This window comes from Marmota monax, unplaced genomic scaffold (genome assembly GCF_021218885.2).
Source record: "Marmota monax isolate L192 unplaced genomic scaffold, Marmota_monax_Labrador192_F-V1.1 WCK01_AAM20220418_F8-fsc00080, whole genome shotgun sequence".
NCBI classification, from domain to species: Eukaryota; Metazoa; Chordata; class Mammalia; order Rodentia; family Sciuridae; genus Marmota; species Marmota monax.
This window is the reverse complement of record NW_026694750.1, coordinates 7,731,165-7,752,217: the sequence shown is the minus strand read 5'-3', so window position 1 is coordinate 7,752,217 and position 21,053 is coordinate 7,731,165. Positions and strand designations below refer to the sequence as shown.

The window sequence follows — 21,053 nt, the reverse complement described above, 5'->3', positions numbered from 1 at the left end:
CGGGGTCCCCGGGGAGGTGGGCCTGGCCTGGCCTCTCCGTCCGCTGACCGTGCGACTCTCTTGACAGGGCCTGGGCTGCGTTCACCCTCGCCAGCGCCTCTCCGCTTTCCGACCCTGGTCCCCTGCAGTTTCCACGAGTGAAAAAGAGCTCTCCCCCCACCTCCCGGCCCTGATCCGAGACAGGTGAGTGCCGACCTGCGCCTCTGGCCAGGGCCCTCGGGTGCAGCGAGCTTCCCACAGCTTCCCCGTGGCTTGTCCACGGTCCGGCCCTGCCGGGCACCAGGCTGACTGAGGGTCAGCGTGGGGAGAAAGTACCTCCTGGACCCAGCTGGGGACTGTCATGGTGCTGGCCCTGTGTGGAGGGTGGGCGGCCGTGGGCTCCGGGGCCACTTCCCAGCCCACGCCTGCAATGCCCTTGGCAGCTTCTACTCCTACAAGAGCTTCGAGACGGCTGTGGCCCCCAATGTGGCCCTCGCGCCACCAGCCCAGCAGAAGGTGGTGAGCAGCCCGCCATGCACCGCTGCCGTCTCCCGGGCCCCCGAGCCTCTCACCTCGTGCATTCAGCCGCGAAAGCGGAAGTTGACCACAGACACCCCGGGAGCTCCGGAGACACTGGCACCCGTCGCTGCCCCCGAAGAGGACAAGGACTCAGAGGCCGAGGTCGAAGTTGAGAGCAGAGAGGAGTGTAAGTTCCCTTCGGTGCTTCCTGCGAGCAGCACCCTGGGCAGGGCCTGCTTGGCCGTGTCCTTGGCATCCCCCAGCCCTCCCTCGAGCACCCCCTGACTTCAGCCTGTCTTCCCCAGTCACCTCCTCCTTGTCCTCGCTGTCCTCGCCGTCCTTTACCTCGTCCAGCTCTGCCAAGGACCTGAGTTCCCCGGGAGTGCACGCCCCGCCCGCAGCTGCCCCGGATGCTGCGGCCCCTGTGGACACCCCGAGCGGGCTGGAGGCGGAGCTGGAGCACCTCCGGCAGGCCCTGGAGGGCGGCCTGGACACCCGGGAAGCCAAGGAGAAGTTCCTGCACGAGGTGGTCAAGATGCGCGTGAAGCAGGAGGAGAAGCTGAGCGCGGCTCTGCAGGCCAAGCGCAGCCTGCACCAGGTGAGCTGGGCAGCGGGGCACTGAGGGGCCCCAGGCCCTTGGTACCTGCCTCCTACCAGCTGCCTCATGGGTGCCCTGCGCCTCTGGGGGCCTTCCCAGTGTGCCGAGGTCTTGACGGGGCCATCTTCATCTCCAGAAGTCCCTCGGGGCTTCCAGGGAGGCCCCTGCGGTTGGTTTGGCCACCACATTCCCATCAGGGCCCATATGTCCAACCAGAGGCCCGTGTGGAGCCCAGCTCGGGAAGCTGGCACCCCGTGCAGTGTTCTGCAGGCTGGACTCTGCAGGGGCTGAGACGCTCTCTGGCTGGGCACTGGGCGTGGGAGCCGCGGCTGCTGCTGAGCCGCCGCACTCTCCAGGGTCAGCAGCAGACCTCACTGCACTGTGCCCGGGCTGCCTCGCCACTGTGCTATGGCCAGGCCTCCTTCCACTGCTCCCGCGGGAACCAGGGGGACGCAGGCCAGGCAGCCACCTGGGGAGGGAGGCTCACCCTGGCTGGCGTCGGCAGCTCCGGGGGCTCCACCTGCGTGGGCTGTAGACAACTCGCCCGGGGCCTTGGAGCTGCAGGGTTTCAGGTGGCCCCGAGTGTCTGCCCCGCCCCCAGCACACTGTCCCAGTTCTGGGTGGAGGTGGGACTTCCCACGCGTGCTCACGAGGCGTCTGCAGAGAAGTGTGAGTCACCAGTGTTCCAACGGTGGGGGTGGGGGCGGCCTGGGCCTGGGCCTGGAGGCTGTGGCCCCACTGTGCGCTGGCCCCCAGGAGGATGTGGCACTGGCCTCTGGGGGAGGAGGTGTGGGTGGACGTGCGTGGCCGTGGGAAGCCAGGGCTGGCCGTGACCCGGGCCGGCCTGCCTGCCTGCCCTCAGGAGCTGGAGTTCCTGCGTGTGGCCAAGAAGGAGAAGCTGCGGGAGGCCACGGAGGCCAAGCGCAGCCTGAGGAAGGAGATCGAGCGCCTCCGCGCGGAGAACGAGAAGAAGATGAAGGAGGCCAACGAGTCTCGGGTGCGCCTCAAGCGGGAGCTGGAGCAGGCGCGGCAGGTCCGGGTGTGTGACAAGGGCTGCGAGGCCGGCCGCCTGCGGGCCAAGTACTCGGCGCAGGTAGGCGGCAGGGGCCGGAGGCGCATGGGCAGGCCACCCGATGGCTGAGGGGCTGCGTGGACCCTGGTGGCGGGCCGCCACGTGCTCACGACAGGCAGGGCTGTGTCGCAGGCCAGGACGGGGGCCTTCCCCCGTCGGGACCCGCGTGGCCCCAGCGCTGAGGGCGCCCTCCTATCCGCGTTCTCTTGGTGGTTTTTTTGAGAAACAAGCTCTGAAGCGGGCCCAGGTGCAGGGAGCCCGTGCCCGGGGAGGAGGGGGCTCTGGCGGATCGCAGGACTGGGCCATACCCCCCATCAGGCTGGGGACACGGGCAGGGTGGCCTGGCACAGAGCAGAGCCTTCCCAGATGCGGGCCTTGGGGAGACGAGGAAGGTGCTGCATGGCTCCATGCGAGTGGGCACGAGCTGGCCCAAGCCCTGGGACCAGGGTAGGGCGGGGCTGCTGGCCTGCTGTGCCCGTGCCGCCCTCCAGGCCCTGCCTCAGCAGCCCAGGGGCAGAGAGGTGCGCTGGGCACGAGGCAGGTGAACAGGAGCCAGCCCAGGGAGAAGAGGCCGAGGGCCAGGCGTCGCTGCTGACCGCCTGGGTCCCTTTCAGATCGAGGACTTGCAGGTGAAGCTGCAGCACGCGGAGGCGGACCGCGAGCAGCTGCGGGCAGACCTGCTGCGGGAGCGCGAGGCCCGGGAGCACCTGGAGAAGGTGGTGAAGGAGCTGCAGGAGCAGCTGTGGCCGCGGCCCCGCCCGGAGAACGCGGGAGGCGAGGGCAGTGCCCAGCCGGAGCCCTAGCCCAGCGCCGCCTGCCCGTGTCGGGTGCGCACACAACTCGGGGCAGCGGGCCGCAGGCGGGGTGCAGCCCCCAGCACAACGTCTCTTCTGTGCCTACTACCAAGTGAGTGTTGGCGCCGCGCACTGTCGGGATCCACTGCAGAATCCCCGCTGGCCCAGTGCAGGGGAGCAGCCGCGGCGCAGCCTCTGTGGCCGGAGGTTCTAACGTGGACACTTTTGTTATAAGCTATTTAAAATCCACCAGGAGACTTGATACTCAGAAAGCCAACACATTTTTTAAAAGACTGACTGACTGCGGAGCCCCGGCCGTCGCCATGTGAGGCCCATGTGGCGGGCGGCGTGTGCCCGCCCAGAAGCCATCACCGCTCGTCTGTGCCCGCGGCTGTGAGGACAGCAGGGGTTTTTCTTCAGAGTCTATTTTTTCAGCAACAAGGACCCGGGTCTTCCTGCTGCTGCCAGGAGGAGCAGGGAGAGCGCCGCGAGCCGGACGAGCCCAGCACTGCCCGCCTTACGCCGCCCCTGGCCACCCCACCCACCCGCCCGCCATGCCGCTGCCCTGGGCTCCTCTGCCCCCAGCTCCACCACCCAGCGCCCCCCGCGAGGTGCTGGCCCGTGCAGGGCGTGGCGTGGCCAGGCAGGAGCACCTAGGCCGCGGGAGCCTGTCCAGTCGGCCACGGTGCCCCGTTTCGGGACTGAGGCTGCAGCATTGGAACAAAACACAGCATTATATTACTTTTTTATTTGTTCATTTAAATGTATACTTGGAACTGCACTTTGTCAGAAACCGGCCCTGTCTTTCTACTCCTGTTGACTAAGTTTTTACCAATTTCTAGAGCAGTGCAAACCCTAAGTGCTGAGTGCTTGGAATCCCCTCTGGTGCTTGGTTGAACAAGGGAATCACAAGAAACGAATCGCAGAAACTGAACTTGGGGGTCGCTCTGTGCCTTCCAGCGTCTTGTACAGCCAGCCCGACTCGTCTTCTCACCCCCACAACATCGTCTCAGCAGCGACTGAACCTGCCACTGTCAGAATAGGTTACTTGCATTTATTCCAAATAATCTCGTTTGCCCTCAACTGTTATGCAATTGTATAAGGTTTCTATGCCCAAGCTTGAAGGATGATTTCCCGGTAGACAAAGGCGGCCACCCTCCGAAGTTGTGGTCTTCGTTACGTGGGCGATGGCACAGGAGTCCGCTCGAGTCCTGGCGCCCAGGCCCTGCACGCGGGGGAGGCAGGGACCACGTGTGCAGGGCCGAGGGCCTTGGAATCGCCCCACGCCGCCGGCAGCGACCAACAAAGACCAGAGACTGCTAAGCCCTGACGCCCGGGTGACAAAATTGCCTGTGGGGTCTTGCCCTTGGTTTACTGAGGGGGCTCGGTGGCTGCCGGGACCCCCTTGTGAAGTGCAATGCAAAGGGACATCATGTATAGGCAGCGTTTGTTTGGGGTTTTTCTTTGGCTTTTCTTTTCCTTTTGCAGTTACGAGACCTGTATGCATGGGGTGTCGCGCCCTGCCGTAGGTAGACCCGTCCATGGGCATTATTACCGTGTCTTCTTGTAAAGGGTCCGTTTTGTTACGCAGCACGCAGAACGCTGTTTCCAGCCATGTTTTTCCAGAATTGTGTTTTTTCAGTCATTTCTTGAAGGGAAACTAAAGGATTCAGTTGGAGCAAAGCTTTAAGTGTGTGGCGTGCTTGTGTGTGGCTCTTTCTCGCCAGGTCTGAGGATCGCAGTGAGCCAGGCCCCGCTGTGTGCTGGGCCCCGGAGGGACACGCTGTTCTCGGCCACTGTGGGGCAGGGCCTCCTGGCCCTGCCTGGTCACCGTGGTACCCAGGCCCTCTTCCAGTATGGGAAGCGCTGTGACGTGGTGGAACTCCCGCGTGCCAGCTGGCCCTGGGAAGGTCCTGTTGTCTCGCGAGTGTGTCCCACCTGGGCCCATGCCTGCCACCACTTCCTGCCAGAGCCAGTGGGCGGTAGGATGGGGTGGGCAGGCTCCTTCACCAGCAGTTTGTGCTCGGGCCTTCCTGGGCAGCTCGGCTGCCTCCGCCTGGCCCCCGGGTCCCTGCCCCGGGTGAGTGGGTGGGGCGCTGGGTGGTCCCTGCCGATTCCCTCCAGGGGCAGCCCTGCTGCGCCCCCCTCGCCTGCCCGCGCCCCCCCCCCCCGCCCCGTCAGTGAGGTTCTTTTCATAAAAAGGGAGAAGAGGTATCGCGTTGGCTGTTGACTCTCCCTGTGTGTAGCCATCGTCGGGGACTGTGCGGCCTCATTGCTCATTGTTTCTATGCGGAAGAAGATTGTTAACGAAGGGAAAAACAACAGCAATAACATTCGTATTCGTGGAGCAGCTGACCGTCCCGCCGCCCTGCTTTCCTGCAGGACCAGCCAGTGTGGAGCGGCTGACCGTCCCGCCGCCCGCTCTCCTCCAGGACCAGCCAGTGTGGAGCGGCTGGCGTGTGAACACCGTCTCGTCTCACGCCCTGTTTTATACCTGTGTATGGCGGGTCCTTTTTAGAAACTTTTCTTACCTGTTAGTCGTCTTATTTTCTGGGTTGTTTTTAACTGAGGGAAAAGATGCTCATCCGCTGGAGGGACCGAGCAGCCCCGGGCGCCTCCAGCCAGCCCCCCCCCCCCCCCCCCCCCGCCCCCGGGACCGCCCCCACCCTGGCGGGAGGCGCCCTTCTCCACTCAGGCAGGATCGAGGAAGCAGACCCCACCTCCACCTTATAACCTGCACCCGCACCCTGTCCTATGCTGCTGCTAATGACAGTCGATGGCTTCTCTGCTATTGGAAAACTATTTTTATGTAATTAATGTATGCTTTCTTGTTTATAAATGCCTGATTTTAAAAGGAAAAAGACGCTTGGCATGTTTCTCTCTCACTGTGTACCTGTTAGTCCTGCCCCCACACACGGACGGCGTTGTGCAGCACAGGACCGAGGGCGCTGCGGGCAGCTGTGCTTGTGCCCCCCCGGACCCTCGGGGCCAGTGCAGGTCTGCCCTGACCTCCCGTGCACTTGGGCCCTGGGTCCTTTGCAGCTGTGGACGTCAGCCGGAGCCCTGGCCTGGTGCTCCGGTGGCTTGGCCAGCCTGGGATTGGGACCCGCAGTGGGCAGAGAAGGGCTGAGGAGACCCTTGCTGGCCAGGCCTCCACGGGGAGCTGCGGAATGAAGCTGTCCCTGGGGCCTGCTCCCTGAAGAGCCAGCAGTGTTGCTGGATAGTGGCCTCCGACCCTGGGTCCAGGAGGCTGCCCTGAGGAGCAAGCAGAGATGTGTACAGAGCCCACTTCACCGAGGAAGGACTCACCACAGGGGCCCTGGGGCTCAGCTGTCAGTCACCTTCTGACACTTAGCCACCCAGGTCCAGCCTCCCCATTCTGGCCTGGCCCCTCGTCAGAGGGCATCTAACCTCTTGCAAGCAGTGGTTTGGGGAAGCTCAGCCCATCCCCTGGCAGGACTCCTGGGTCCCCTTCGTCCCCATCCTAGGGCCAAGAGAAACCGCCCTGCCCTGCCCTGCCCTGCCCTGCCCTGGGAGGGCCCACCCTGGGAGCTGTGGGGAGAGGGACGCAGGGTGGGCTCCAGTCAGGGTCATCCCCACCCCTTGCCATGGAGCTGGGAAAGCCCACCGTCCTGGCCTGGCCTGGCCTCCCAGGCAGGCCAGGTCCTGGTCGGGGACTGTGGGTCCAGAAGAGAGCGTTGGGCCCACCCAGCAGGGCTCACGTGTGCTCTGTGGCCTGGGCAACTAAGGGCCTGCTCTGCCCAGTGCCGCACACGGGGCCACCCAGGAGCTGTGGATGGGTGTCCGGCAATGGGCCATCTCCACGGCCCGTGGGGACTTGCCAGCCAACTGGCATGGCCCTTGCCACTGGGACTCCCTGTGCACCGTACACGCAGGGCTGACGTGCAGAGCCGAGGGAGGGACAGAGGGTGGGCAGCTGGGGTCCAGTGCAGCAGGGCCCAGAGGCAGTAGTGGGCAGGTAGCTGCCAGTGAGGCTGTCCTGGGGAGGCTACGTGCAGCGTGGGCACCCTGCCTTCCAGGGTCTTGGGCTGGGCACCACAGGCTCTGGCGCCCCAGACCCAGGGTAGATGCCAGGGGCCCTCCCCAGGGCCTGCCTGCATGCTGCAGGGGTGCCAGGGGGCAGGGAGGCAGGGTGGGAGCAGCTCTGGCCCCTGCAGCAGCCGCTCTGCACCCTCTTCCTGGCTGGTGTCTGGGTCCGGGACCCCCTGAGACCTGGGGCAAAGGTGAGCCTGGACTGGGAGGCAGCGTGGGGGGTGGCCCTCCAGCTGGGCCCTAGTTTCCATCCCGGCCCAGTGACTCCTGTCCCAGTTTCCGTTTCTGTCTTGGTCACCAACAGCTGCGTCCCCCCAGCCACCCTAGGTCACGGCTGTGCCCGTCTCCCCTCCTGGAGCCCCAGTCTGTGGTCAAGGGGGCTGACTGCAGCCCAAGGGCTGTCCCTGGGGAGGCGGCCCATCCACTGTGTGCCCCTGGCCCCTGCCCCCCGCCCAGTGGGCTCTGCGTGACAGCCTGTGCCCTTGGTGTGCCCTGGGGTCCTGGGTGCCCAGTGGTGGTCAGCAGCCCTGCTGCTTGGTTGCTGCTGGAGGTGGGGCACTCTGAGCTGGATGCCCCCAGGCTGGGAGGGATCCACCCGCTGCCCTACCCAACCCAGGCTGTCCAGCCTCGGCCCAGCACCTGCACTAACGACCCCACGTCCAGCCTGTCCCAGGGTCACTGACTTTTGTAGCTGGCATGAGACAAGGCCCAGGCCCCACCACACAAGACTGAGGGGAGGACCTCCACCCTAGGGCCTGTGGAACCGGTCACCTGCAGGAAGGTGGAGATGCTAAGGAAAAGGGACCCGGGGACAGTCTTCCCTGAGGAAGGGGCAGGGTTGTGACCCAGCAGGGCTGGCCTGGGAGGACACTACCCACCATGACCAAAACCCACTCTGCTCCAGTGACCCTGGGGAGGGGCGGGCACAGGACATTTGAGGACTGGATGCCTGCCCTCCTCTGCCACCCCGTGGTCTCTGACGCACATAGCCATCTGTGACCAGGCCTCGCCAGGTGGGTGGAGGCCTCAGAACTGAGGGCACCCGGCCCGGAGCAGGTGGCCCACTGCAGGCGGGGGACAGGCCGGGGAGCCTGCCAGCCCGGCTAGTCTTTGCAGCATCCTGTGCTGGGCCAGGAGTCCAACCCGGCTGGGCTGGACTTTCCGGCTCCCGTGGCTGGGCCTGGCAGCCTTCCCTGGCAGGAATCCGGGTCCAGGCTCTTGCCCGTGGTGCTCCTGCTGCCCAGGGACCTGGTCCTGAGACCCAGGGACAGGGCACCCGAAAGAGAGAGCTCCGTGTGGGGCCCCTCCTCAAAGACCCCAGCAAAGGACCCGTTCTGGGTCAGGCCCAAATAACAGCGTCCCTGAGCCCCTTGTCCCTGAGCCCCTTGTCCAGGGCCGTAGGACGTCCACCCTCCCTGCAGCCATCCCAGGCCACTCTAGGATGGGGGCCATGTGCTGAGCCCCAGCTTGGGAGGGTGAGCTCTGGGCTGCCCAGCGTAGCTCAAGCTGCGGCGGTCAAGGCCTCCCACTGCTTGTTCAGGACAGGACAGGACAGAAGGGAACGAACGGCAGGCCCTGGAGTCCCAAATGAGGGCAGCTGCCCTCTGGGGCCCCAGTGTGCCTAGCATGCTGCCTCACGCAGATGGCCCTGGGCCAGGTGAGCTGACCCCAGGGCTGGGGCCCCGCCAACAGCAGGCTCTGCCCAGGACTTGGGACACTTCACCCCACTTGGCAGGGGACACCCTGCCTAGAGTGCCCTACGGTGCTTGGTGGCTTCCTGGGGCCACTCCTGGATAGGACCCAGCCTGGACCTGAGCTGACAGCTCAGCGTGCAACAGATACAGTGCCGTACCCCATCCTGAGGGCCAGGGTCACCCAGCCCAGAAAGCTGCCGTGGGGCCTGGGCCCCCTGCCCTGGCTGCACCCTGGTCTCACAGCGCCCCCACAGTGTGCCCATCTCAGGGAAAGACACTGTGTGATGTCACCCCAAATTCCCACTCCCTCTGGCCATGGGTGAGGGAGTCACCAGCCTGGGCAGTCCTGCTCTTGGGTGATTTGACCCCCGGGTCCCAGGAGGGCTCAGTCGACCGCTGAAGGGAGTCACCTCCATGGGCAGACAGGGGGTGGCCGGCCCTTCCTGTCCAGTACAGCTGCCTGCTCCCCGAGCCCACCTTTCCTAGGCCGGCAGGGGTAGCTGGGGGTCGGGGTCTTAGTGGCTCCAATCACAGGAGCCCCCACATCACAAAGCTTGCAGAGAGGGACCCCAGAAATACCTCTCCTTCTGGGACCCCACCCTGCCCCCTCGCCTCCATCAGGGAGGTGAGCCCATGATACGCGCATACCTGTCCCCTGTACCCACAGCTTGCGTCTCCCCTCGGGGCCACCCTTGGCCCACCGCCCACTGAGACCCCAGCCCCCACGGCCTGGACCGCTCCTCCCATCCTGGGGACCTCTTTTCGTTACTGCCCCAGCTCCAGGCTGAACTCCCTCCCCTCTGGCCAGGGCCTAACTCTCCCCGAGTGAGGGCTACGGTGACACCCTCCACAGATCCCCAGTCGAGGTTAGTGTAGCTGATGAGACCCAGGAGGGGCAGCCTGGGCTTCAGAAGCCAGGCGGACGTGAGGGCCAGGCCCACCCATGCCGGGTCAGGATGGCAGGGCACGGAGCCGGCCTGGGCCTGGACAGCCTGGTTCTACCACCTTGGCGAGAGCCAAGGCTGCGGGTTCCCGGGGGAGGCTTCCTAGGGGCAGCCACAGGCCGGGCAGTAGGGAGCCAGCCGCCCAGAGTCGGTCCAGCCAGGGCTGGGTCCTGGCTTCCCCTGTTGGCACTGAGCAAGTGGACCGTGCCCGGGAGCCAGAGGTGCCAGGACCCTGTGTTGGGGCCCATCCCTGCTGCGGGCCCAGGATCCAGGGAGGCCTGGGGACCAGGCCAGCCTCTCCTGTGCACCCGAGGCCTGCCGCTTGCCCTGGTGGCTGGGGTCTCAGTGGGCAGGTGGCCCTGAGGGGCTCCCTCACACTCAGGCCCACCCCAGTGGGGTTCTGGAGATGTATTACTCGGGGGCTCCCCTGTCCAGGGTTGGGGTGAAGGTACCTGCAGGAGGAAGTGTTCCTTCCAATCAATGCAGATTGTCCTCAAGATTGGCACTGTCCCCCTGAGAGTCACAACTGGCTAGGCCTTGCTGGGGCTGTCCAGCTGACCAGGGGCAGCCTTATTTATGGTCCTTATCCTTGGCCATGACAAAGGTCAGCCTGTCTACTCCTCAGAGACCTGAGTCCCCATGCCAAGAGAAGCTCAGAAGGCGCCACTCTGATGGATGTGGGTTGCCACCTGGGCCCTCCTTCCTACTGTCCCCAGGTCCCAACAGGGCTTCCCAAGGCATGCTGAGGGCCTCTAGTCCTGGGTCTGGGGCCTCAGCCCAGGGCCACCAGGGGCCACAGGCAGCCTCTTCCCACCTCCTAGGGCTTCCTGGCCTTCATGTCCCTCTTGGCAGTGCTCCCCAGGGTCTCCCCCCTCAGCTCTGGGTGGCTCTCCCTGCCCTCAAGAGACGGGAGCGGGAAGGGGCAGGGGCCGGGCAGCTCCTGTCACCGGAGAGTCGTTTGCTGGCCAGGGGTCATGCCGAGACAGGCCTGGTGGCTGCCCACAACACGGCCCTAGGACGGCGGGCTCCCAGGCAGGCAGTGGGCTGGCAGGGGCCGGCCAGGCTGCTCAGGAACCAGTCTGGCAGGCTGGGCACCCTCCAGGAAGCCCTGCCTGGGAGGCGCCCAGGCTCCACACAGCTGGCCTCATCTCCTGCCTGGCACTGAGACCAGGCAGGCTGCCCGGGCTGCAGACAGGGCTCCGGGAGGCCTCCCCTGGGAGTGTCCTGAGTGACCAGTCTGGCCAGCAGCAGAGGCTGGGAGGAGCCTCCTGTGCCAGGTGGCCCAATAAGAAGGTGGCAGGGACTAGACAGACCTGTCCAGCTCCTGTCCTGAGCTGCGGCCTGCTCATGCTGTCCTCTGCTGACCCCCTGTACGTCTCGTGGTCTGCAGGGTGCACTGGCTGAGGCCTTGCTGGGAGCAGGGTTGGGCGGGGGGGCAGGCACCCCTCCCTCCCTCCCTCCGAGTCCCTCTCCCTTGGTCAGTCTGTCATTACCCTCCCCACAGAGACCACAGAGGACGCTCCTTCCTTCCTATCAATGCATATTATTAAGGGGTCCAGTGAAGGGCAGTGTTCCCCTCCCTGGGGGGGGGGGTCACAAATCAGGAGAGGGGCTCAGGGGAGGACTCAACAGAGCCTGGGAACTGGATCCCCTGCCCAAGACCCTCCTGGGGCAAGAGCTCCTTGGGGTGTTCTGGGGGTACAAAGGTCAACTCCTATCTCTGGGGTAGCCAGCCTCATGCCCACCCCGTCCCGGTTCCCAGGGGAGGCACCCAGAGGCCCTGCCTGCACCCGCCCCTGGGCCTGCACCCGCCCCTGGGCCCACCTCATGCTCACCCCCAGCAGCCTAGGGGCGGCCGAGTAAGTACCATCAGCTCCCATCCAGCTCTGCTGGCAGGCTGACTGCCACCTGGGCCACCCCGGGCCACCTGGGGTGAGACGGGAGCTATGTCAGGCCGGGCCTGGCTCCCCAGGAATCAGTGCTCAGACCAAGATGGGCCAGAACCAGAGGGCAGCTGTGAAAGGCCACACCCTGGACACCATAGTCCTCCCCAGGACACGGTCCTCCTCCTGGACACGGTCCTCCTCCTGGACACGGTCCTCTTGCCTGGACACGGTCCTCCCCCTGGACATGGTCCTCCTGCCTGGCCCTGTCCTAGGCTAAGCACTCAGTTGCTAGTTCTGGCCACTGTGGGGGTGGGCCGTGGGAGAGTGGCTCCCATCGGGTGGGCCAGGCGGACTCCTGAGTGGGCCCACCAGCTGACGGCCTGTGGGCGAGAATGCACCATCCCCACAAACCCCAGGACAGCGAAGGGCCCTCCAGATGAGCTGCCAGACCTCCGAACTGCCCAGGAGGTTGCCTGGACAAGAGGGGACCCTGGCTGCCTCCCCGAGTCCCTGGGGCCGGCGCTGCTGGCTAGGCCGGCCCTAGGGAGCCCTGCCCTCTCCTGGGGGCATGCTGCAGACCTGGGTGGGAGGGACCCTGAGCTGCACGGCTTCCTGGTCCACCACCACCACCACAGCTGGGGCTGGACCCTGCCCCTCTCGGCCCCCTTGCGGACCCCGCTGTTCTCCCTCACCTTCTGCGTCCGGGACAGAGCCCTTCTCCACTGGCCTCTTCTATTGTCGGAGAATTGAAATTTTGCATATATTTAGTTTGTGGGGAAGTTTCAAGGTGGGGCTGAGGTGGACGTGGTCTTCTGGCCCCCTGGTGGTGCTGGCCAGGCCCAGAGTTGGATCTATCTGGAAGAGGCAGAGCCCGTCCACGGCCACCTTCTGCTGCCGTCACTGGGATCTCTTTGGCAGGGGTTGAGGGACAACCAGAGGACAACCTGGCAGTGAACAGCCACCTCTGTTGCTCCAGGCTGGGACCAGGAGGCCCTGGGTACAGTCTAGGGCCCTCAGGCCCTGCCAGGAAGCCCAGGGGCAGAGGACCGAGTGTCCTGCCTGAGCCCCCCATGCTCTGAGGCCCACAGGCAGGTTTGGGTCGCTGCTGGCCCTGGGAAGGAGGAGGTGTAGAGGGCCTCCGTCCTGCAGAGCCGCCTGCCTGAGCCTGCAGGGCCGGGACTGGCCTCTTGTTCCCAGAGGAGCCCTCTGGAGGCGCAGACCCGCCCCAGTGCCTCGGGGTGGAGCAGTGGCTCTGAGTTCCCAGCCGTGGGTTTGTGACTTTAAAAACCACGCATGCTTTTGGGGAATTAAATACCAAAGGACGCTCTCCACACGCGGGACGCAGCAGCTGCTGCCGTTCCCAGCAATTTTTCCTTCCTAAATTGAAACATCATTTTCTTTGTTTTTCTTTGGACAGAAATGTGGTTTCATCTTGAAGCAGGAAAAAACAGCTGCAGAACACCTCTCGCTGTGTCTGAGGGGAGGCCGGGCAGAGGGTGCCCAGGGCAGTCACGTGGGGGTTGGCGGGTGTGGCCCCGAGTCACCCACACTGCTCCCCGCCTCCTGGCCCTCCTGGTTGCTCGGAGGCAGATGGCCAGGTGGGTGCAGCCCAGGTGCAAGGGAGTCTGAAACCCCACCGACGGCTGAGGAGGCTGGTGGCCGGTGCCCAGGGTCAGGCACGGGAGCCCGATGCCGAGGTGGAGAGGGGCTATGGCCTGTGGGTGGCCCAAGGTTGGAAATGCAGCCTTGCCCTGGGGCACTGCCCTGGGCTTTGGAAGGCGTGGAGAAGGGCTGCCTGCCCTGCTCCCCGTGGGGGCGTGTGCACCTGGGGCTCAGCTCTGCTCACCCCAGAGCCAAGGGGTGCTGTGCCTCTCCAGATGAGGCTGCTTGTGCAGGCAGGTGGAGGCAGGTGTGGGGGGCAGGAGAGCATGGCCCAGGGCAGCATCCTGCCCCTTGTGGGCACAGGGGACAATTGTTGGGGTAGGACAGGGGGCTGTGGCTGGGGATGGATGGCCCCCGCTGTGGCCTACTCCTCCCGGGGGAGGTGGTGCATGGCCAGCTGAGCAGCGGGCTGCCGCAATGACCAGGAGAGCACGCATCAGGCTGAGACGGTGAGGCAGTGCACAGAGGGCCAGCGCAGAGGGCCTGCACGGAGTCCGGGAGGGCACGGCCAAGCCAGGAGGCCCTTGCAGGGGTCATCCAGGTAGACCGAGTGGCCAACTTCCCTGGGTCTCTTCAGTGGCCAACATGCCCTTCAGGGGCAGCAGTGAAACCCCTGGACGACCCTCCTTTATCACTGCGGCAGGTGGTGCCCAGACACACTGCCTGCTGCTGCAGCAGCCTGACCTGGCATGGGTGGGCAGTGCCTGGCAGAGGCAGCTGGGCCACCCCTGTCCCCAGCCTGAGCTGGCAGAGAATTCGAATGCAGGCTTCTGGCCTGGGCATGGCCTGGATGGGGCAGATGTGCAGGCCTCAAAGGGCATTGGCCAAGCAGCAAGGGCCCCAGTTACGGGGTGCAGAAGTGACCCCACTTGTCCTGTGGGACCTCTCTGACTTCCCAGCTCGGTGCTGGCCAGCTCCACCCACATGGGCACCCGGGAGGGCCATGCACGTGCCACTCAGGAGCTGGTGTGGAGTGCTTTATTGAAGCCAGTGGCCACGGGACTCCTGTGGGCAGCCCTGCACACCCAGGCTGCTCAGGCCTCTCGGGGACATGGGACATGGGCTCCTGGGGAGGCAGCAGGAACTTGCCTTCCAGACGAAGGTGGCCTCCGAGGTGCTGCGCTCTTAGGTGTGTCACGGAGCTGCCTCCGGCTTCAGGATCTAGCGCCTTCTTCAGGGTCTTGGGGCTTCTGGCCAGTCCCCTTGGCCAAGACCCGCAGGTGTTTGAAGGCAGTGGGCAGTGTGCGGCCCAGGAAGGGAGGGGTGGTCACGTCATCGATCATCATCACATACTCCCCTACAAGGAATGGGTGGAGCTGGTCCTGGGGCCCCGGGTGGACACGGTCGCCCAGGCTCCTGCCCACCCTGTCCTAGGCCCCTCGGCCTGTGATCTTCACCTGCCACCCTTGTTTCAGGACCCTGCCCAGTGCCCACCTGGGGCTCCAGGTGTCCTGGGACGCGGCTGCCACCCCCCTGGATGGTCAGTGGGTGATCCTGGAAGAAGGCCATGAGGGATAGCCTTCGGGCCCTGGCCCTACGGATCTACCCCACCGCCGACTGGCCCTGGGGTCCACCCACAGCTAACTGGCCATGTGGCTCAGCGATTCTCCTGGGAACATTTCCCTACTTTTTTCAGGAGGAAAATTACTTGATTCCTCTAAAATGTCTGAAGGAAGCAGGCCGCTGAGGCATGGCGCGTCTGCTTTGGTTTAGACACCCCCGGCCCAGCCCGGTGCGGGAAAGGGGCCATCCAGGACTCTGGGAGCCTGAGGGCTGCCTGCTGGGGGGCTCCCGAGCAGGAAAACGACTTTTCCTTTCTGCAGTCTGTAAACTGTCTGGAGAGCTTCAAAGTTGGAGAAACCATAAAAAAGAAAATAAGAAATAACAAAAAGGGAGGTTGCCATAGAAACGGTCCTCTCCCCCTCCCTTGCGCCCGCCGGGGCTGGCACCAGAGCAGGGAAAAGGCTCCCCAGGCTGGCCCAGCTCACACCAGGAATGTGGCCGCAGCTGAGCAGAGCAGATCGACATTCCAGACGCCAGGCCTGGAAAACGGGCAGCTCTCCTGGGCGGCCGGGCGGGGGCGGGGGACGCCTGCACATTCCTGGGGCAAAGAGTGGGCTCAGGGGCCAGGAGTCTGTTCCCTGAGTCAGAAGAAGCCACGGTTCTGGGGGCTGCACGCTGGGCTGGGGTGCCTGGGGGGAGGGACACATTCTGCAGCCGGGCGGCCAGCATCAGGTCAGCCTCCCCAGCGGGCCAGGGTGTTCCCAAGCAGCCTGTCTCTAGGCGTTCCCAAGAACACGCAGCTGCGCCAGCCGGCCAGGGCGGCTGGCTGTGCAGCCAGGGTGAGCTCAGCTGGGCAGTGGCCGGGGACCCAGGCTGCAGGCCTGATCTGACCCCGTTCCTAAGCACCGTGTCCATCGGATGGAAGAGGCTGGCAGGAGGGGGCTCCGGCGGTGGCCACATGCTAAGGTCTGGGTCTGGTGTCACCTGGCGCCTGGGTGGCCCCTCACTCCCTGGAGCTGCCACGGCTCTGGAAATGAGTCCCAGGCAAATGACCCTTCTCCCAGGGTCTGCGGCTCTACGGGAGAGAGCAGGGTGCTGACCCCCAGCACACTGGGTGCTCCTCCCGGAGCCAACCGCACACACCAGGGCTCCTCCAGAGCCGCCTGTGGGCTCAGCAGTGGACCACGTGAGGGCTGCTGTCCAGCAATGAGGGACCCTGCCCGAAATCCTGGTCCTTCTCCCAGCCTAAGCACTCCTCTGGGGCGGCTGGACAGTGGGGGCTGTGAACCTGGGCCTGAGTGGTGGCCCTGTCTCAGCTGACCTCAGGGGCCTGCCAGCAATCTGTGAGGAGTCCATGTCTCAGGCTGTCCCAGACTCTGGAGAGGTGGGGCTGGGCCATGAAGCCTGCTGGGCTGCCAGCCACAGTCCTGGAGCCGCGGGGCAGCAGCCATTTTTGTGGGCCAGGCAAACAGTTGGACGGACATCAGCTGCCCCGTCCCACAGCCCTTCCAGGGAATGAAAACCTGTCTACGAAGGTGTCCTCTTCCTCTGAGGAAGCTACAGGCATTCAGCTTGTCTGGGCTCTGGGGCCCCTGCCTTGCAGGGGTCACTGGGCCCGAGAGCTCTGTCGGGCGCTTGCTCAGGCCCTGGCTCTGCCTATGAGGTCTCTGGGGTCAGGAGGGCGAGGGCAGGAGGAGCTTTGTTGCTGGGAGAGCTGGTGTCCGTCCACAGGGGCCCAACATGAGCCCCTGGCTCTCCCTGGACCTGCCACCCAAGCCTGCATGGCCTCACTGCAGTGAAGCCCTTGCTAGTTTGGCCACTGCCATGGCAGCCCCCTCTGTGATGGCCAGATGGCTCCCACGGTGGCTCTCTTCCCTTCTGGAACATTCTCCCCACCTTCCAATCCTCCTGGGCCCAAGCGCCCGACCCTCCAGCAGCCCGGACCCCTCCCCATCTGGGCTCCGTCTCCCAGGCCCAGGGCCTGGGGTCCACACCCCACACTGCCGGCAGCCCCAGCGTCCACTGTGAGCAGGCTGGCTGGCTGGCTGGGGTGCCTGTTGTGCTCCTGCCCGCCTCTCCAGATGTGGACGAATGGCCATGGGCCCTGACCGTGGGCCACCACAACTGCCTACCTGGGTATGCGTCTGCCACCAGCTCTGCTGTGGTCCCATCAGGCCTGCGGGGAGAAGAGAGCTCCCTGAGAGTCCTTCCTGGGCCAGCAAATGGGAAGGGGTGATGAGGGCCCCAGGAAGGCGGAGACCCGCATCCCCGTGGGCCATCGGGCAGGCACGTGTGCCCTGCTGCTCTCTGGGGTCCCGCCTCTGCCTTCAGAGGCAGAGTGCTCCCAGTTCTCTGGCAGAGCTATGGCGTCCACTCCTGGAGAGAGTCCCCGGGTGGCCTGTGGCCTGGCTCTCTGCTCCATGGACTGTGGGCCTCAGTGAATGAGCCCTTTGTCTAATCCTGATGAGCCCAGGGACGCTGGGCAGCAGGGTGACACAGTCTGTGTCCAGGGCCGCCCCCTTCTCACAGAACTGAGGTGCAGCTTCGGGGCGGCTGGAGGCTCAAGGCAGTGCAGAGCGCATCCTGCAGCACCCTGGGGCCGGCGAGGCCCAGAGCCGGCTGGAAGCATGTGGCAGGAAGGGGCACCAGGCAGCTGGGTGCTGGCAGGCTGAAGCACCCACGTGTGGCTGTCCCCCCCGCCCAGGACAAAGGGCCAGTGTCACGTGGAGCCTTCTGAGTCGGGGAAGGAGAATCGGCAGGTAAAGTGGGAGAGTGGCCAGTCCTGCCTGAGTCTCCCTGTCTGGAGATGGCTCCGGCTGAGGGGTGTGACCTCGCTCTGGCCACGCTGGCCACAAGAGACTGCCCGGCCCCTGAGGTGGATAGGGCCTGTGCCTAAGATTGGCTGCTGACCTACTTCCAGGGAGGGGGCTCCGAGGTCCTGCCCATCAGGTTCTTTTTCTTCTTTTGTGGTAGTCGGGGATTTGACCCAGGGGTGTGCCACCCTGAGCTACAGCCCAGCCCTTCCATGGATTCATTTAGAGACGGGATCTCGCCAAAGTCTCCTGGAACTTGCAGTCCTCCTGCCTCAGCCTCCCGAGTCGCTGGGATCCAGGTGGTTTCTGAGCTTCAGTGAGGGATGATGGGTCTGTCCCACCTGCCAGGGCGGTCTGGTCATTCGCTGGGCTGGGGTCATCTTCAGGGAGCGAAGTGCGGCCAGCAGAGCCCTCAGGTAGTGTGGTCAGCATCTGTCCCTTGGCTGAGCTCTTGGCCTTTCTGGCCTCCTGATCAGCGGACAGGGGCTGACTTGGCAAGGCCACCCAGCTTGGAGGTGTGCGCTCCAGGTGGAGGGCCGGTGTGTCAGGCTGGGCTGTTTCCTGAGGTCTGTCCGAGTGGATCTGGGGAGCCCTGAGGCTGGTACTGTTTGTAGCCTCCTCCTTCACCCCTGCCTCCTGAGGCCAGTGACTTCCTGTCACTCAGGGCCCCGAAGTGGCTAATGGCCAAGGCAGAGCCAGAGGCCGAGAGTGCCAGGACTCAGTGACTGGCCGGGTTTCGACCCCTTGATAAACAAATACCACATGCATGGTTTGGGTGATAAAAAATTAAAGACAAAAGATTTTAAAATCACTTCATTTTGAGTGGGGGAAAAATGGGCCTCTGCTGAGCCCCAGGAGCCATGTTAAAGATCATGGAGTGCGGGTGAGGAGGGGAAGGGAGATAAATAATTTAGCACTAAGAATAACCAGAGTCTGTCAGGCTGCCAGCGTTAAGAGAAATAAACGGGGTTACAAGAATCCAGAGAGTTTTTAAAGCACCCCCAGGGCTTTGAGAACGCCAAGGCAGAGCCAGGAAAGAGCCGGGCGGCGGGGGCAGGGAGCCCTTGGAGGCTCTGATTAACGGGCAGCGGCGCGGGAGACATGTGGTCAGACCCGAGGCCAGTTTCCGTGGAGACCTGGAAGGCTGGGCCCGGGAGAGCAGAGGGCAATGCAGGGCCGCAGCAGTGTGAGGGAGGGGTTCCGCTGACCCCACATAGCAACTGGGCACCCGCTGTGTGTGCAGCCTGCCTCAGCCTCCAGGAGGCAGGAGAGGTCAGAGCCACACATCCTTGGAGTCCGCTGGAGCAGAAGGCTGGCCGAGGCCATGCAGGACTGGTTATCCAAGGGTGGGCTCAGAGCTCCAGCACCCGGGCCCCTGGGTCCCCATGACCCCCTTCGAGGTTTCCTTCCTTTCTCCTGTTCCCGAGGTTGGGGGTCCCGAGGGTCCTTGGATCTGAAGTCTTCAGTTTTCCTCAAATTCCGCCCCCGCCATTGTGGGGTCTCTGGGCCTCTGGTGTGCTCAGCTCTCCTGGGGTCTCTGGGGCATGAGACTGTCCTGGCCAGGAGCCCCTCCCCAGGCCTCCAGGTGTCTGCAGCTCCTGCAGGCTCCCGCTGGCCCGGGGCAGCGAGCCCTCTGTGTCCTACACTGGCCCCTCTCCAGCCATCCCTCCTCTCCTCCTCATCTCTGGGCCGGCTTTGCTTGCGTTTCTTCCCTTGGGGCTTGCACCTCGGATCCCGTGCCCGATGTTGCCGACTTCACCTTGTGGAGTGCTGGATGTTTCTGGGCTCCTGCAAGTATTCCTGAGGTCCTGGAGTCACTTAGAGATAAATGAACCCTCGGGTGTCGCCTCGAGGCGTGTCGGTGGTGTTTAGGGTCGGGCTGATTATTCCAAGCTGCTCCACAGGGCCCTGCCCCCTCGGCCCCCTGAGCTCGACCTGTGTCCCCAGCTCCTCTGGTCCTCTCTGGTGGTACGCTCCTGGCCTCCACAGCTTCCTCTCGTGCAGGCACTGACCTGGGCTCTGCTGGCCTGGGGGGCTCCTCTCCTGCTGGGCCCCCTGGGGCAGACACAGGGACGGAGCCACCTCCACACCCCCTTCTGTCTCCCAGGCCTGTGGGGTGGAGGCCCCAGGGCTGTAGACCAGACTTCCTCAGCCAGCAGCCCTGGGCCGTGTAGGGGGCTTGCTACCAAGGCTGGGGCATGCAGCTCCGCTCAGGGGCCTGGCTAACTCTCGCTGCTGCCGGTTTACCAGCCTGTGGCACAGGGACATCCTCCCCCACAGGCCCTGCGCCTGACCTGGTCAGGGGCTGGACAGCGAGGCCTGAGACCTGCCTTCCAGTGGCAGCCCTGCTGCCAGGCCAGGGAGGTGTTGACTCAGGGGTTAGGGGTCCCCTCCTCGGGGCAGACCGAGCTTCTGGGCATCCAGAGAAGAAGCCACCTGAGCAGCTGTGGTCAGGGCCAGATCTGGGGGATGGGCCCAGGAGCACCTGCCTCTACTCCCTGGGGCTTGCCCGGCCCTTATGCACACAGGGAGTTGGCTTAGGGAACTGGGAGCTGTTGAGTCAAAAGCCAGTGGGGGGTGGGTTGTGGCTCAGTGGTGGAGCACTCGCCTGGCATGCGGGAGGCACTGGGTTTGATCCTCAGCACCGCATAAAAATAAATAAATAAAATAAAGGTGTTGTGTTCATCTACAACTAAAAATATCAAAAAAATAAAAGGCCGATGGAGGGCCAAGTAGGGTGGCACATGCCTGTCATCCCGGCAGCTCCAGAGGCTGAAGCAGGAGGATCAAAGCCAGCATCAGCAACTTAGGGAGGCACTGAGCAACTCAGCGGAACCCTGTCTCTAAATAAAATATTTTTGTTTTTAAAAAAAGGGCTGGGGACGTGGGGCTGTGGCTCATTGTTAAACGCCTGAGGTTCAATCCCTAGTACCAAAAAAAAAAAAAAAAAAGCCAGTGGGTCCAGGAATCGGGAAGGGCGGCTGCGGGAGGGCAGGCAGCTTAGGAGAAGCCCGAGGGGGCTCCCAGCCTGCTCTCTGGGGACCTGCACCCTCGGGCTTCCCGCAGCCCCAGGGAGAGCCCAGACAAAAAGTTCCAAAATCAGAGCAGCCGGCTAATGGCCAGAGCCCAGCAGGGCCCGGGTTTGGGGCCAAGCTGGAGAGGCTCACGGCCTCCTTAGCACCCCTAGGAAGAGGAGCCGCTGGGGCCTGAGGCCTGGGTGAGTGGCAGCCTGGTTCCCAGACACGGTCTCCGCTCGGGCGCCTTCTCCAGGAGGATGGCCCACGCTCTGCCCAGGGCACTCGCCACCTCAGGGCCTCAGTGCAGCCCAGGGTAGCCCATGGTTCTGAGGCTGATTTCCAGGCAGCAGAAGGCAGGGGCTTGATGACCTCTGGGCCAGGAGCCGAGGGACAGGACTGCCCAGGGCCACCAGCAGCTTGTCCCCAGCAGGCTGTCAACCTCAGTGGCCCATGTGGAAGACCTGCGACGGCGTGCACAGGGCTGAGGCTGCTGCCCCCTGGGCCTCTCCATCTGCCGTG

General features: G+C 64.4%; 2 protein-coding genes across 3 annotated transcripts in view; one reads left to right on the top strand and one right to left on the bottom strand.

The window, feature by feature from the left end:
• Ski (SKI proto-oncogene) overlaps positions 1–4,652 on the top strand; it is a 55,237-nt gene extending 50,585 nt beyond the window's left edge. Inside the window, exons 3-7 of the mRNA XM_046424766.2 lie at positions 68–183; positions 423–685; positions 804–1,096; positions 1,959–2,189; positions 2,783–4,652. Of these exons, the coding sequence (XP_046280722.1) occupies positions 68–183; positions 423–685; positions 804–1,096; positions 1,959–2,189; positions 2,783–2,971 (1,092 nt within the window). The 3' untranslated portion in view covers positions 2,972–4,652. The remainder of the gene's footprint in view (positions 1–67; positions 184–422; positions 686–803; positions 1,097–1,958; positions 2,190–2,782) is intronic.
• Positions 4,653–14,165: 9,513 nt separating this feature from the next.
• Morn1 (MORN repeat containing 1) overlaps positions 14,166–21,053 on the bottom strand; it is a 50,265-nt gene continuing 43,377 nt past the window's right edge. The window contains exons 13-14 of one of the 2 annotated variants that reach the window (XM_046424763.2): positions 16,837–16,880; positions 14,166–14,498 (exon numbers count right to left, since the gene is read on the bottom strand). In XM_046424763.2, coding sequence (XP_046280719.1) covers positions 14,356–14,498; positions 16,837–16,880 — 187 coding nt within the window. In that variant the 3' untranslated portion in view covers positions 14,166–14,355. The remainder of the gene's footprint in view (positions 14,499–16,836; positions 16,881–21,053) is intronic. The other variant, XM_046424765.2, reaches the window with a different exon arrangement.